This window comes from Aythya marila (assembly GCF_965140915.1).
Source record: "Aythya marila genome assembly, chromosome: 9".
NCBI lineage: Eukaryota > Metazoa > Chordata > Aves > Anseriformes > Anatidae > Aythya > Aythya marila.
In genome coordinates this window covers 2,926,245-2,941,916 of record NC_139050.1, presented here as the reverse complement: position 1 = coordinate 2,941,916, position 15,672 = coordinate 2,926,245, and the positions used below count along the sequence as shown (strand labels likewise).

The 15,672-nt window shown below is 39.1% G+C and overlaps 1 protein-coding gene across 9 annotated transcripts in view; it reads right to left on the bottom strand.

The window, feature by feature from the left end:
- Positions 1-15,672, bottom strand: part of TRIP12 (thyroid hormone receptor interactor 12) — a 76,755-nt gene that overhangs the window by 41,131 nt on the left and 19,952 nt on the right. For 6 of the 9 annotated variants that reach the window (XM_082767082.1, XM_082767081.1, XM_082767087.1 and 3 more), the window contains 3 exons: positions 8,881-9,027; positions 1,851-1,976; positions 108-907 (listed from right to left, as the gene is read on the bottom strand). In XM_082767082.1, the coding sequence (XP_082623208.1) occupies positions 108-907; positions 1,851-1,976; positions 8,881-8,978 (1,024 nt within the window). In that variant the 5' untranslated portion in view covers positions 8,979-9,027. The remainder of the gene's footprint in view (positions 1-107; positions 908-1,850; positions 1,977-8,880; positions 9,028-15,672) is intronic. The other 3 variants (XM_082767088.1, XM_082767089.1, XM_082767086.1) reach the window with 2 other exon arrangements.

Here is a 15,672-nt window from a genome sequence, read left to right as displayed (position 1 = left end):
AACAAGGACCCAAGAACCCTGTAAACAATGAAGGAAGTATTTGTTTAGAAGAGTTAGTTTTAAAACATACATGTATATTCTTCCGTAAAAGAAAGTGAGCAGCTTACTTGCTAGCTTGGCCTGTAGTCCTGAAGGTCCAGGTTTTGATGTCTCAGACTTGGAAGAGCCTGGTAGAGACAGTTTTGTTTTAGGGAGACTAACTTTTGGACTGAATCGAGCAGCCCAGTCAAACTTTGAAGAGCCACCTGTTTTACTCTGTTCTTTGTCCCTGCTGCTCCTTCTTGGACTGGGGCTGGATGCAGAACGGGAACGTCTAGCCTTATTCTGGTCCTTTCCCTGTTTCACTCTGGCACCCTGAGGAACAGTAGAAGAAGCAGAGGCAACAGCAGAAGAGGAAGAGGACGTCGAAGCTGAAGAAGAAGAATCAGTGATGGTGCTACACCCAGCTTTGGCTGAGGTCACCGATTTTGAAGCCAGCTTGGAGGGTTTTGCTGACTTCTCTTCAGCGCCAGTTGATTCAACTGCTGAACCACTCTTTATACAAGACAGACTCTCTGTCCTTTTCCTTTTCTGACTTCGGGAGCTACCAGCAGCTCCACCCTTTCTGGTGTGAGCCTTGCTCGTTGATGGCAATTGTGTAGACTTAGACTGTTCTTGGTCTGAGTGTCTTCTCTTAGATTTAGTATGTGGCTTGTTAGTTTCCAAGGAAGTTTCAGTGTGTTGAAGTGCTTTGGGTTTTTTAGCAGAGCTAGGAGAATTGGTCCTGCTGTAGTCTGGACTAGCACTGCGTTTAACTCCTCGAGAATTTTCTTTCTTAGGCACTTGCCCCGTTTTTTGCTTTTCTGAAGTATTGACTCTTTCTGGATCTTCTTGTTGTGGTACTAAAACAGCAGATGAACTACAGCCTCTGTAGAAGCAAGCAGGAATAGCATTAGTGTTAAACTCAAAGAACCTCATGCTGTTGCTGACACTTATCTTGCAAAACCATTGCAATCTCTAATAATAAAGGAAACAACAGGTAAAATAACCTGTCAAATATTAAATTGACATTGATACAAAAAGCATGCTTATACAAGATCATACTCCAGATTTCATTGCAAAAAAAAAAAAAACCTTTGCTAGCAGGAGAACTAAAACGAACTGCAAAATAAAAGCACAGGGCGCTACTTTTTAGCAAGAAAAGCTACTAGATTGATTTCACTAGGATTGTATATAGACATGTAAATCCATTAAAACAAAAATTCAAGCCATGAAGCTGAATGTTTGAAAATGTAATTCCACAAGAGAACAAGAACTGTTCAGTAATGTGTAACTGGTCATAACTGGATTCTAGTTCACTAAAGGCTGTCAGACCCAAGTCTCTCAATCTTATCTGATTAATTACCTTAATTTTAAGAAACAAAAAGTGTAAAATTCTCCTCTATATGCTAAAAAGCTGTTCCGGTGCATACACAGCAGAAGTGTATGAAAATAAATAATAAACATGACCAAGATGATTACTCTGAACAGGCATTCCTTAGATTGTAGGTTTCAATTAATATTGGACATCTCTCAGAACTCCTTGGTCTATCTTCCTCCAAAACAAAGGGGGAAGAGAGGAAAAGAATCTGCAAGTATTCCAGGACTAGTTATATAGAATGTGTATGCTCCAATCACTGACTGAATACTCTTAGCTGAATTACAAGTACAAAACATGAACAGAACATAAGACACTGAAACAAATCCATTGAACATAATGCTAGTTTAAAGCCTGTCATACATTTCATAACAGTTCTGTATAGCCAGACATATTACATACAATAATGAAGCGCAGATAACACTGATAACATATGAATATGAAGTGCAATTACCTTCTGGAAAAGTGCCCCTTGGACTGTTCAGAAGTAGTATTAGACTGCACTTTGGGTGTCTTTGAAATAGATTTTCTACTCTCAGGAGGGCTATGTGCCTTATGTTTTGCCTGCCCTAAATGTGACCTGTCAGCAGAAAGTCAAAACAGAAAGCTATCAGGATACTGAGACACAGATTAAAAAATTCCACCTACAGGTTTGTGTTTGTACCTTTTACAAATAAGTATTAGATTAAGTACAACTTCAAACTCTTAACACATCAACCCTTTCACATTAAGGCAGTATTTTAAGAGAATCACCTGGTCTGGTTACAAGTCACTACCAATATCACTGTTTTGTACAGCACAATTTTTTATTCATTTTAAGTAAATCAAATATTTCCTCATGCCTAAGCTGTGCAGGTAAGTCCAAATTTTTCTGGTGTGCAAGAATACTTAAGTGAAAAATTCAGCAGTGTTTGCCAGCACAGTAAGGCACAAGACCAGACCACCCCTCAAAGACCTCCTCTCAGATATATCTATACGCTCAACCTCAAGATTCCATGCATTAAGACTTTATGCAGTTACAAGTATTTACAAGTTTGTCTCTTTGCTCTTCGGTGTAAGAAAAAGCAATGCTTGGAATGGGAATGCAACCAGTTCCACTTGGTAGGAAAGCTCAACCTTGCCAATTCTTCTATGGCTGCAGCTCCACCAACTCAAAAGGACTGAGCACTCTCTGGAAGTGAGAGGAATAAAGTAACACATGCTACTGATGAAGGAAGACAAATGAGACGGGAAACCTGTGATGTCAGAGAAAGGAGCAAGTTTCACATAGATAAGCTACGAGAGTTCTTTCAAGCAGCTTTCATCTATGTGCAAAAGCTTGTTTGTTGTATGAGCTCTGACTAGAGGACAAAGTTCATATTACACTTTCAGTAATATTTAAGACCGAAGTTACATCTTCAAAAATATTCCACATCTGTGTTTCAAAACCAATGGGTATCACCATCTGCAAGACTCAGAAGAGACAGCTCATCAGCATATAAAACAGCACAGTGTAAATAATTGCTAAGGCAACAGACATCTTTCTTTTACTTCCCTGTCTAGAACACGCTTTTGACTTAGCATTAACTAGGAAATTTCAACCATTCATATCCTACCCACATAGAACAGCTGAGCACCAACCTTTATTAGCCTCAAACTGTCCAAGTATTAATGCTGGAAGCAGCAACACTTCAAGTTAAACAAGCGTTGATTGTTTCCAAAGAGCCTAGACGAATCACATCAAAATGCTACCCATCTCATCCTTCAAGCAGAGCTATGCAAACACTTGTGAATCATACAGGCAAGGGAGGTGGAATGGGAATTTAAGACCGAAGCGTCCTATTCCAACCTATGTCCCCAAACAAGCAAAAAGTTTAGGCCAGGGAGCAAGTAGAGGTGATTTCCACAAGCTTTCAGATAGCTCTGCCCACACTACTAGACTTCTGGGATTTGGCTGGAAAAGACTAAGCCTACTACATGTCATGTCTGACATGTTCACTTTCTTTAGGAGGAAAATCCTGCTATGACTAACCAACTAAGTGATAGCCACATGATAATACTTAGAGCCAAAACACTAACATTTGAGTAATACAACTGTTTGTCTTGGTAACTTTCCTTCATCAGTTTTTCCTAAAGTTATTTTTGTTACGTTTTTAAACTTCCTTCTGAAGTGACTTTTCTTATTCTCCTCAAGTATTTTTCCTAAAGTATTCCTAAAGCCAGTTACTCAGAAATTAATGAAGGCATCTAGACGGCCCATATTAAAGCAATATGTGGTGGCTCACACTTCTAACAACGGAAGTCTGAAGAGATTAACTGAACAGCATCTTCTCCATACTCAAATAATTTGTCTTTATTCCTCATATTAAGAAAAGTAATTTTTACTACCCAAAAGATGAAGTAAATCTTAGTCTCAAAACTGCAAATTCTATGAAAATAACCTTGGGAATGTTTCACTCAATCCTGAGTGTTTAGATTTTTCTTTTCCCAACAGAAGATTTCGGCATTAAATTTACTGTTCTCCTGAAGATAACTTCCATTACTCCAGCAATAGAAGTATAACATAGTTTACACTTGATATTAGTCTTTTTTTTTTTTTTAATGTAAGCTAGCTGATCAGAGTTCATTTATTCTGAAATACATTTGAGAAGTTGATTTTAAGATTTTGTTTTGATTTAATTAGAATTGGATTCAACTTAGTGCTTTAAGCATTCACAGAACGCAAATAAGTAAAAAATCTTTTCAACCAAAATATGGCAAAAAGCAGTGCACCACCATATCAAGTATTTAATGCATACACTGAAGAGTTTCCACTTATTCCAAGCTTGCTCCCTTCCACCTCTGAACCCTCCGGGTTCTTACACGCTTTACAGATGTAATTCCATACCAGTGTTCAACTCATATGGACACGCTACAACCATATTGTAGGGATTGTGAATGCTGTACTGTGCAAGACTATTCATATTCATTTTTTCTTTATCCAAACTATTAGTAGTAAATGCCTACAACCAAAGCAGGAATGTTACATGAGAAGCACAACAAATAGGTAGTCAGAAGCGACAAGGATTTTTATTAGTATTATTTTATTTTCAGAAGACTGTGCTTTCAATTTTCACTCAAGTTTAATCATTCACCTTGCATGTGGTCAAGTAGGTACACAAGACAATAGTAACCATACATATAGTAGCACATCAGTTAAAAGGAGCATGACATTCAACTCCCTTCTCTAGGATCTATACAATGGCAAAAAGACTGGCAATTTAAAGACATTGTAAGAGAAGGTTAGAACTATACACCAACTAACAAATGTCCCAATTTATTTTGGGATTGGGACAGCTTGCTTAAGGTCTTGTTAAAAGTTAACTTATGTTCAAAAGTTGTTAAAATAGTCCAATGATATAGAAACAAGATGAGGAACACTTTGAAAACTAAGTGTTATGGGAGTTGCATGGACAGTTGAAAGTTTGATTCATGTTAAAAGGCTGTAAGCTGCCTGTAATTTCACATGTGATTCAAGGCTTTTAACCTTAACTGGCCCAGTTACAAGCTCTTTTATTTTTTCCCATTAATAAATCTTCCATTCAGAAAATTAATTTCAATAAATATTCCAGCAAGAAGTATTTTGAGAGAATAAGTGAGGAAGAAGGTTAAGTATGAGCTTGTGTTTGTCTGTTTTCATTCGCAGAGGCAGATCCAGAAAGACTGAGGGCTTGCTGCACCTTCAGGAGTTTTTTCCACAACAAAGAGGACAGTGTCATTATTACTTCAAGGCTCACTTAGCTGGGCTGAGCTGTCTGCTGATACACATTTTAAATCACAGGCAGACACTCAGTTCAGCATAACACTTAGACAAGTTGACAAGTGACCTACCACCCAGCTTGCCAGATTTGTAGAAACAGTCCTGTGGAAACCACCAGCCCTTAGCTTTCTTTAGCAAAAGCATAAGGAAGATCTCACTAGAACCCTTCCTCAAAAAGTTACTCAAAAAGATACCTTTTGAAGCTAGTTAATAACCAGTGTTTCACCTAATTGTTGTTCCTCAGTAGCTGAAAATAAAGCACTCAGTGCTTCCAAATATGAAATCTACAAAACTAAGAACATTTAGTTCTACCAAAAGCAAGATACAAAGGTAATTGTACACATGAAATAGGCTGTGTAAATCAAAACAACCAAAAATGAAAAAAGCCTCTCTCCTCAGGCAACTCAAGCCTCAGGCAAGATGTTAGTTCTTAACATATTATCGAGACTGGTCCAAAACCAGATCCCGTTCAGAACAGAAGTGATGTAATTGACAGAAAGGCTCTTCTGCCTTTAGTATTTTAAAAGGGTCAGACTAAAACGTATTCCAATGTTATCTATACAGTTTACAACTCTTGCTTCTCATTTAGTCTCTAATCCCAAGCACACATGAATATTTAATATATTCCAAAAATCTACTTTGCATACAATATTACACTTTTGCTACAACAGTCTGTACATCACTCATGTCAAATTGAAATCATACTTTAGAATTACTTTTCCTAAAGATCACAGAAAAGTTGACGATATGCAGTTTAAGTACTCACTTCATGCCACTGGAAAAAAATAGTATTTTGCAATACTTGCACACAGGACCACTTCCATCACTCTGCACCAAAACACTGAAGCATTGCTCAGAACTGAAAGAAACAGTCATCCACAATACTTTCTGAAAAGATCTTATGTGCCTTGCAACAACACTTCCAAATGGCCGCTGTTCAAAATAAATGCTAGTGGCTCAGCAGCAGTCTGTGGCCTCACTGGGGTTTTAAGCCACAAGGATGTAGCTCTTCAACATACATAGGACAACGTAGTTACGGAATTAAGAAAGCAACAGTAAGTACCTCCTAGCCCTTTCACTCCCCACAAGAAAGAGCACTCTTATTAATGGATCTGTGTCCCAATCCTCTTCAGTTTCCCTTTGCAGAGGGAAACTATCACTCCTGCTTCCTTACAAACCTGAGAGTCCACGTTCAATGCAAAGTGCTAGAAGAAAGAGTTCAGACAGGAGTTCTTGTTGTACAATTGGGGGGGTTCCATCATAACTTAAAATTACTTTTATGAGGATACCATTAAGTACTTTTCAAGCTGAAAGTACTGTATCATCCACAACAGCAGGGCATTCAAAGCAGTTATTTCAAAATCACTAACAAAAAAAAAAAAAAAAGGAAGAAACACATTAGTCAAACTTCACTGAGGCATGTGTATGTGCATACATGGAAGGGAAAGGGGGGGCAGTTCACCTGTTTATATATCTGTTTTCAGAAACATACCTTTGGTTGTTTTTCCTGGGTGTTTTTTTTTTTTTTTTTTTTGCTTTTTTTGTTTGTTTGTTTTTAAAAAAAGCACATTGCAGACGCTAAGCTTACTGCCAATTTGTGCTGTAACAATCTTTCCACATGGCCTGTGAACTTAGAAACATTTGTTTAAAAAAAAAAAAATCAAACACTTAAATATCAAATCAAGTTATCAAGCTAGATGTGCAATCACTAGTAAACAACAGGAGAAAACACATCACAGGCTTTCCCCATTCAGAAGTGTTATTGGGGTGACACTAATAGAGTCCAGTCTAAAACAAAACAGGATCGCACTATTGCTTCCAGGTTAAGGTAAATCTGCCAATACTATATATCAAAGGAGGAAGATTCCACATTTATTTTTACTTATTAGACCAGACGGGAGTTCACAATTTCCAAAGTCTTTATGTAAGTGAAGAATAGCTGCTCATCAAGTAAAAAAAATCAATGAAGTTCTAGCAAGAAACCTTTCAGATGTACAAGAATCAGAGATACAAATTAGCATTTCAGCTTGGAAGAGATATCTTTCTCTGACCTCCTTCACAACAGACTTTACTTGAGGAACCTTACTGAGGAGAACATACAGAAGACAATAGGAAATGGAATTCATTATAATGTTTATATTTGCAAGTATGCTTTATCCAGGCCTTTATGTGCTTTGCTAACCAAAAATGCTCGTAAATAGCTGCAAAGGTAGCAGAGGTCCCGTTCTAGAGAACCCACATTTTCAAAATCGTGCTAAAAAGAAGTGAGCAGGTTTGAAAGCTTCCATCAATTTCAAATAAACAAAGACCTTTAGTTCTGATAAACCTCTTACTTAGAGTATTTTGACTGACATTGACTTAGTAAGAGATGGAAGATGTTCAGACATTTAAGACAAGTTGCAATGCACGAAAACACACGATTTTCATTGTAAGAGAGTAGTGTTACTCCTAAAACTCTTCAGATTGTCTGCTTCATTGTAGAGCTTCTTCCTGACATTCTGCTACAGAATATCAGGAGAAAAAGAAAAAGAGTTGGTAGGGCAGTATCCACCTTAACATTTATTTGGATGTAGAGATAACACGATATGCAGAACAGTATGAAGGGTTCACCATGCCTCAGTTAAGGAGAACTCTCTAGAAACAGTGCTGGTCTGCAAAATAACCAGCTACATCAGGCAACAGCTTTATCCTCCCCATGCTATAAAACACAAGGCTTCTGCCCAGTGCTTCATCTTTCATTTTTCCATTTATGCAGTGTCTAGAAAAAGTAAAACCCAATTCTGTGGATCAAGTTATTTCCTACAAGGTTCCTTAAAAGAACAGTTAGCATCCTTCACCCATCAAACAGTGACCTTGTTTTCAGTTAGACCATATACCAGTAAGAAATACTATCAAGGATTTGAATTCTAGTACAGAAAAATAAGTGGTGCCACTTAATGCAATATTTTAATAATACTCTTATACCATAGAACCCAAGGCCAAAATTCATGTATTCAAGCAACTGCACCAGTAATAGTTCTGAGGAAATGCAATGCATGGACAGATGCTGCCTACCATGGTACTGTAAAATTAGTGTAATGAAGAAAGGTTAACAAAATTAAAGGAAGACATATCCTTACATGCTTCACTCAGATAAAGACTCCTACTTCCTTAGTTGACATAATAATTACACAGGAAAGTTTCAAGGATCCAGTTCTGCATTACAGATGCAGCTACTTACAAAAGAAATACTACCCAGCCCACTTGCTCACAAGTATGAATACATGACAAGCTCTTCGTTCTTGAATTATTCAAAACCTGCACAGAATTAACATGCAATGCAAGACAGAGATGCCAGTTACTTAATATTTTCTAAGAGCAACATAGATTTTCCCAGATTCCACAGACCAGTGAGTCTCCTTGCCCTCTGGAGACTCTTGTTAAAAAGACAAGGAAGAGGAGGAAGGAATTTGTTACTACCTGTGATTTTGTAATATTGCCTAGTTATGCTTCTTCCATACAGATCTATTACTGCTATTCTAGCTGCATCATAATGTGTAAGCCATGTTTTCAGGCCGTGCAACAATATTACAGATAGCATTTGAGGGGAGAAGAAGTTTTTACTCAAGTTTCAGTGCTTGGATTTCAGGGTAGAAACTTTAATTAAAGAATAAAGTTACCTTAACTTTGCCTTTATACATAAAAAACACAGAAACAACAATCATACCTTCCTCCTACTGCGTCGTCTTGTGGCTGGGCCCCAGCAGTGTTCCTCTGTGAACGTCGCAGTGACCCCCCTGGATTGTTATTAGGCCGGTTGGACATTGGCACCTCTCTCCTGAAGGGACATACCCTTTCTAGACACTATCATTCACTGAAAGACAAGAGAGAGACTCATTAAGACGTGAAGCATGAAGACTCACAAGCCATGCCTCAAAGAAAGCACATGTAAAATGCTATAGTTTAAGCAAAAGCTTAAGACAAAAAGACTATTAATTTTAAGTTTAGTTAAAAACACACAGGGTGAGATATAAATACCCTTCAGAAGAATCTTATGTAGAACAACCAGTTTCTAGTGCATCTATAACAGAAGACAGTCTACCAAAAAAGCAACAACTTATTTTACAATTAATTTATTTAAGGAGCCAAGATGAATGCAGTTTAAGAGCACCTGTATTTGTCAACATCAAGGAAAAAACTCACCAACTAGTAAAAACTCAATGCTTGATACAGAACCAACAGTATTTAAGTATTTTAACTGGTATTGTCATCTCCTGCAATGAGTTTCAAGAATAAGCAGCAGTATCCACAAGATAACAGAAGTAACTTATGCTTTTAAATCTGCTTCTTTCTCTAATCAGATTTACGCAACTCCCATTTATACCGAAAGCTACAGTAATTCAGAAAAAAAGATCTGACTAGAAACAAGAATTTATCATTCATGAGAGCCTAACTAGTGGGAAAATGTTTAGTTTTATAGGTGAAAGAATTAAACTGCACTATTGCTTTAAAAATATAAATGCCATAAAGCCCAACTAAACTTCAGGAACAGAGATATTTTAAGATTAACTCTCGCTTAAGTTCTCAGTGAAGAGAGGTGACCGGTATCCTGTAAAATCAGTGGTTCCAAACAGAAAGTACAGCAACAGGACCACAACCAGCAAATCCAGTTTTACTGTTTTTAAGTTGTGTGGAAACCAGTAAACACACAATTCCCCACACATGTTCACAGGTGAAAAAAGCCACAAGGAAAACAACCCGAGCTTAAGAACACAGTCTACAGGCTGATTTAGTATCTGTTCTATCTGTAAGCACAGTAAGCAAGAAGTCTGACAGGAAAGGTTTGAGATACCACTTCAGCTGTAGGTAACTAAGGCTCAGCTCAAATCCTGTATCGCCAATAAAGTAACTCTGAAGACATCACTACAGCCAGATGATTCTTGACGGCCACTTTCTATTCCTCTAGAAAGATTTATGGAATTGAACAGAAGTGAGCAGAAAATAGCAGAGACTCCGTAGTTACTCCATTTCACTGGAGGCCGTAGGAAACCAGGCATATAAATTGGTATTATGCAAACCAGCACCTCACACACCGCGCAGCATGCCCACAGGAACACAGACGCGATCGAGATGCCTGCACAGCACAAGCCAGCCATCAGGCTCCCGCTAGCTCAGATGCAGTCTTCTTACACTTGAACGATTTAGAGTGGGTTGGAAAAGGTCTGCTATAGCTGGAAGTCACGCCAGCTTGCTAGCACAGGCAGGTTAGTCAGCTGAAGGAAGTTTAGGTGGTAGCATTCTCTACAGAGCACACAGGACAGGTGTGAGCCCAGTAACCCTGCATTACTAGCATTAAACAGGCAAAAAGCCCACTGAGGTTCCAGCACTGCCAAGAGGATCCAGCTGAAGCCAGTCACAGGCATTGTCAAATACTGTTGTGCACTCTCCTTCATTTCTTTATATTCAAACACAAGTGAAAACTACATCCCGGCGTAAACACCAGCAAGGAGGCAAGTTTTATCAAGTCTCTTTCTGTAAGGAAGAAACAGTATCCTCTGCACAGAGGTCAGCTTGAGGATTAAGTGAGGTGCTTATGTCAAACTGTCGGTCATATTATAAAATGGTTGCCATAAATCTCATACAACCTACAAGAACGTGCACTTCACGAGGACTCACTGTGCAAGGAGCAATGCTAACTAGAGCTCTACTGCCCCAGCCACATGCTTCCCCTGCTAGGGCCAGCACATAGACTTCTCCACAAAACGCCAGAAGATGCTAAAGGAAGCATCATACCCACAACCCTGGCACCATCTAGAGAAACCTTGATGCAATGGTGGCCTGCCTGCATCAAACAGCCACTTTCAGCAATTTGCTTTTAAGAGTTACACAGCACAAAGCATTGTTATACCCAAGACATTTTCAGCTGTGTCCAAAAATGAATTGGCAGTCATCTTTCCCTGCAAGCCATCCATCAAATCAAGACGATGCCCAGGTTGCAACATATATTGAAGTCTCTCAACTCAATGTTTCTTGATGTGTAGTGGTACCACAACTCCCCATTTGCCTTTCAATACAATGAATATAATGCTGCCTCATGATTTGGCTACAACATTTGACATCAAAGCATTAACTTCGGTTTCCCCTGTAAGTATCGATGACACACAGTATCAGCTGCCCAGTTAACCCTGCAAGAAAGAGATCTTTTTAGTGAGTCACAACTGACTAGAGCTGCTATAAAAAAAAAAAAAAAAAAAACACAGAAGAGAACCCTGAGGTTCCTAAATCTCATCTGTTCTCATTCAACTTTGTTCCTCCAATCCATCTGTAAGCTAAGTGCTGGGAGTGAGGCTTATTCCCCCCTCCCCAGCCTTAGATACCTGAGCCCGGTTACCTCAGAGAAGATGCACATGCCAGCACATCAGCTGAGCTGCAGTCCTGTCACACTGCAAGACATCTATCTCCTTGACCACGTTGAGTGCTGACTCCACGCACCCACAATAAGATGAAGTTACAACTGTACACCAGACCTTTGTGCTTCAGTTAACAGGCTTTGTCATCTGAAAATGTTAAGTTCAGGTCCTTTGCTCGTATAAAGTTTTCTGTAAACACGGTATTTTAGTTCAAGTTTTACAGCTCTATACTCCTAGCTGTAACGATACCAAAGCACTGGCCTGCAGCAGCTTTCCTCATAAGCATAGGTGTTTTAGACTAAGAATGAACTCCAAAAAAAAAAATGTATTTCAAATAAATTCACAACACCTAACAGTGCTGGCATCAAATTGTTATCTTGCACAATATCCTTGTTTTAGTAAACACTTCCTTATTATGTTTGCCTGTTGTCTTTCTTACTCTGAAGAAAAGTAGAAATCAGTTTCTGCAGACCTAACAAACCTATCATGAGTGTTACAGCTACAAGTTGTGTATGCCAATGTATTACTTGTAGAGAGTCCCAATTGACCAGAAAATACAAAAACAAAAAACACCTGTCAGCTTGCAGTGGAAGCTTTTCTGTTTACCTTCTCACTCCTGAAAGAGATGACAGGAAGTGACCGACACTCATCTGTAGCTCGCAAGCCAACAGATGAAAGACAACAAGCCTGTATCAGCTTTTATTTAACACCCAGAAGTACTTGCTGAAAGATGCTGAACTGTGATGTCCGCTATGGAGAGGAAAAGGAGTAAACAGAAGTGCTCCAACAGGCCTCAGGTCTTCAGTCACATTAGATGAGAAACCAGTAAAAATCCCCATGAAAAAGAAACTAAGGCTTTTCAAGAGAAAGCGGCTTCCTGAATCTACTTGGATCACCTCCACAACTGGTACTCAAAGTTCTTTGTAAGAGCCTTGGTATGCAACAGCTTCTCAGGCTCCTGTAATCCAGCTTCTTGAGTATTCAGGGCCATGTAGGGCCCCTTCCTGCAGCACCCCATTACAACGCCAGTTACCTGCTGGGACTTGAGCTAAGTGTGTTGGTCAGCACACTTTCCTTCACACCTTGGTCCAAACAGTGCCTTCTTTAACGCTGCAGCAGCAAACCAGTTTGTCAAAGTTACAAAAGCTTAGCACCCTGAAGCCAGTATTAGGCAAAAGGACAGAAGAAGGAAGGAAAGACATGAGGATGTTATGTGCCTTGAAAGTTCAGGACATTTTCTTCCAGCAAGTTGCAAACGTACTAACCAGAACTAGAGTTTAGTACATTTGTCAGAAAAAGTTAATTGTGAGACTTCAGATTCATATGCCCTCGCTTTAGTGCGGTGAATTTAGCTGATCAACTATATCTGTGACAAATCTAGTCATTTAGGGTAAAAGCAGCATTCTAAATATATAAGCATAACGCATTTAGGAGTTGAAAGCAATTGCAACCAAACTGAAGATCTTACTGCATAACGTTCAGTAACTACTGATTAGTTTCAGATCTTGCTTCATTTTCAACTGATCTCATTGCTGCACCTCATTTTTGCTCACTGCACACAAGGTTCTCCTTCACCTGCAAACATCCACACCTATTTTCTTGCCTTGCAAGCAAGCACTTGCTAATACTCAATTACTTCTACCACTTCACCAGCTAACTCAAATTTAAGTAGCAGTTTTACTCCAGTAGTTGGTTTAAACCAAGTCCTGTGCAGCTGATTTTCGTACAGCACTCTTCCTCACTACAATCTCTGAACTCAATAGTTCTCAGCTCTGCCCAGCTCTTTCCAGTGCAGTCCTCACCTCCAAACAAGTGAGCCTTCACATCAAAGCTCCATGCAGGCAAAAGCCCTTATTCTCATTTTAGTAAGCTCTCATCCATTCTCGTACAAAGAGTTCATGGAATGACTGGGTAAAACAACTACTAAAGATTTCCTAGACAAATTAGTTTCTGACCACATTTCCCAAATTATCATCTTTCCCTTCTGCTGGACAAGAAGTTTCTACACAACAAGCAAAAGAGATCTTATCCCATGAAATACAGTAAGGATGCTGGATTTCAACTGCATTGATGTAAAGACTGTAATTCAGCTGCCTGAAAGCATTGGGCCTGAAGGAATGCCAAGCTTTTCTTACCCCAGCGCAGAAGCAAGCAAGTTACCACTTATTTTCTGATCTCTTTTCATGCCTATGTTCTACCCACAAAAAGCCATAAGCTAAAGATGCTAGAGTTTACCTGCTGTACTGCATCTACTGATGCAAAATTCACAAGGGGACTTTTATCAGATTAACTGCTTTTAATATAAAAAAACATACGAAACTGTGCTGAATGACACACAAGGCTGGATTATGTTATTTTTATATTCTCCCTCATAATGCTAAAATGAGGAAAAAAAAACAGCCCAAAACACATACACATGTATCCCAGAGCAAGTTCAGTACATGGAGTAGAACATTAACAGCTAAAAACATCATACAATCTCTCAGTTCTGTAACAATACCTCAACACAGGGAAGGCAGACAAACGAGCCAAGGAAGTTTGTTCTTAAGAACATTAGGTGCTAATGAAACAGATTTTTATACCTGCTCCAGCACAGAATTTCTATACACTGAGAAGCTTCATGACTTAGTTCTCTTGGAAGAGATTAATAAAATATTCATGGAAGGCAAGCAGACTTTAACAGCATACAAAGGCAAACTCCCATTCAGACCCGATGCCTTTTCGATACAGGGCTCAAGAGCAGCCCAAGTGCCAAGTTAGAACCCCAGGAATCCCAGGCTGGAAGTGACTTGTAGAGATTCTCTGGCCCAACCTCCTGTCGGAAGCAGGACCTTACTCACATTAGAGTTCCTGAACTCTGCAGACGAGTGACAGTTCCTGAACCTCAGTGACAAAACAGAGAGGACTAAGCAAGAACAGAAAGGCAGAAGGTAAATCACAAGTGATCCCCTGAAGGGAGGGAAAAGAAGAAATCACTGATTAAACACCAAAATACCATGCCAGGTATAAGCTGTTACACCAACTAAGTTACACCAACTTAGCTACAGACAGATTTTTCCAGATTGCTGACAAAAAATAGCTTCAATACAATACTCTTCCTAGATTCACTTACAATGGAACAGTTGCTAATTCAGCTGTTCTGTAATCAAAGTGGAAACACTTCAAAAATACCTCAGTACACGGAAGAGTCATGGATACTGCAGAACGCTTCTGAAATACCAGCAGGCCATAAGTACACTCAAGATACAGAACCCACAGAAAAATCTTAATATTATTAAGAGATACTCACTGTTCCACTGGCTTCACAACACAGACAGCCCCATCACAAGATGAAGGTAACATTTGATTTTTGCTGCATTAGAAAGCTTTACCCTACAGTCTTTCAACACCTTAGATCTCACCCAGCAATCAAGCTGAGACAGTGGCAACACACAAGGCCACGTTGACAGAATCAGCAAGCAAGTTGCTGGGAGCACAAACAGATATAACCAATTTTCATGTACATCATTTTATGTACATGTCTATAATAACCAACAGAGAGATTGGGAAAAAAAAGAGCAAAAAGAGGAAGAGAGAAAAGTTAAACATATATTCATTTGTGATCTCAGTTCAGAATTAAGGGGAACTATGCTGCTAATCGGCAGTTAGCGTATTCAGTACCTCAAACTGAAGACTTACAAACTCCCAGAATAGAAAGGAGCACTGAAAGTACCTCTGAAAAGATGCATAATGCTGCTCACAAGAACAACAAGGCAGTTAGGTTGGCCTATGTCATCCAATAAGTTATACATGCCATGACCCCAAGCCAGCACAGCAGCATCTTTAAGTCCTCGTTTCTATTAGGCAAAAGGACTGGAAGATATTGGGCAAAGTACACCGGAGCTCGAGAACAAGCAGACACCAGTTTAGAAAGAAAACAGTGAACTGTCCATGTTACAATCAGAACCTTTGCTAGTCCTTTTGGGCTGTAGATTAAAAAAAAAAAATAAAAATAAAAATGAAACACCAAAGAGGATGCTATTCTGACTTGTAGGAAAGCACTGCTCCTGCTGACAGGTGGTTTCATTACCAGTCAACAGTACCAATGACTGTCTGAAGAGCCTACAGTA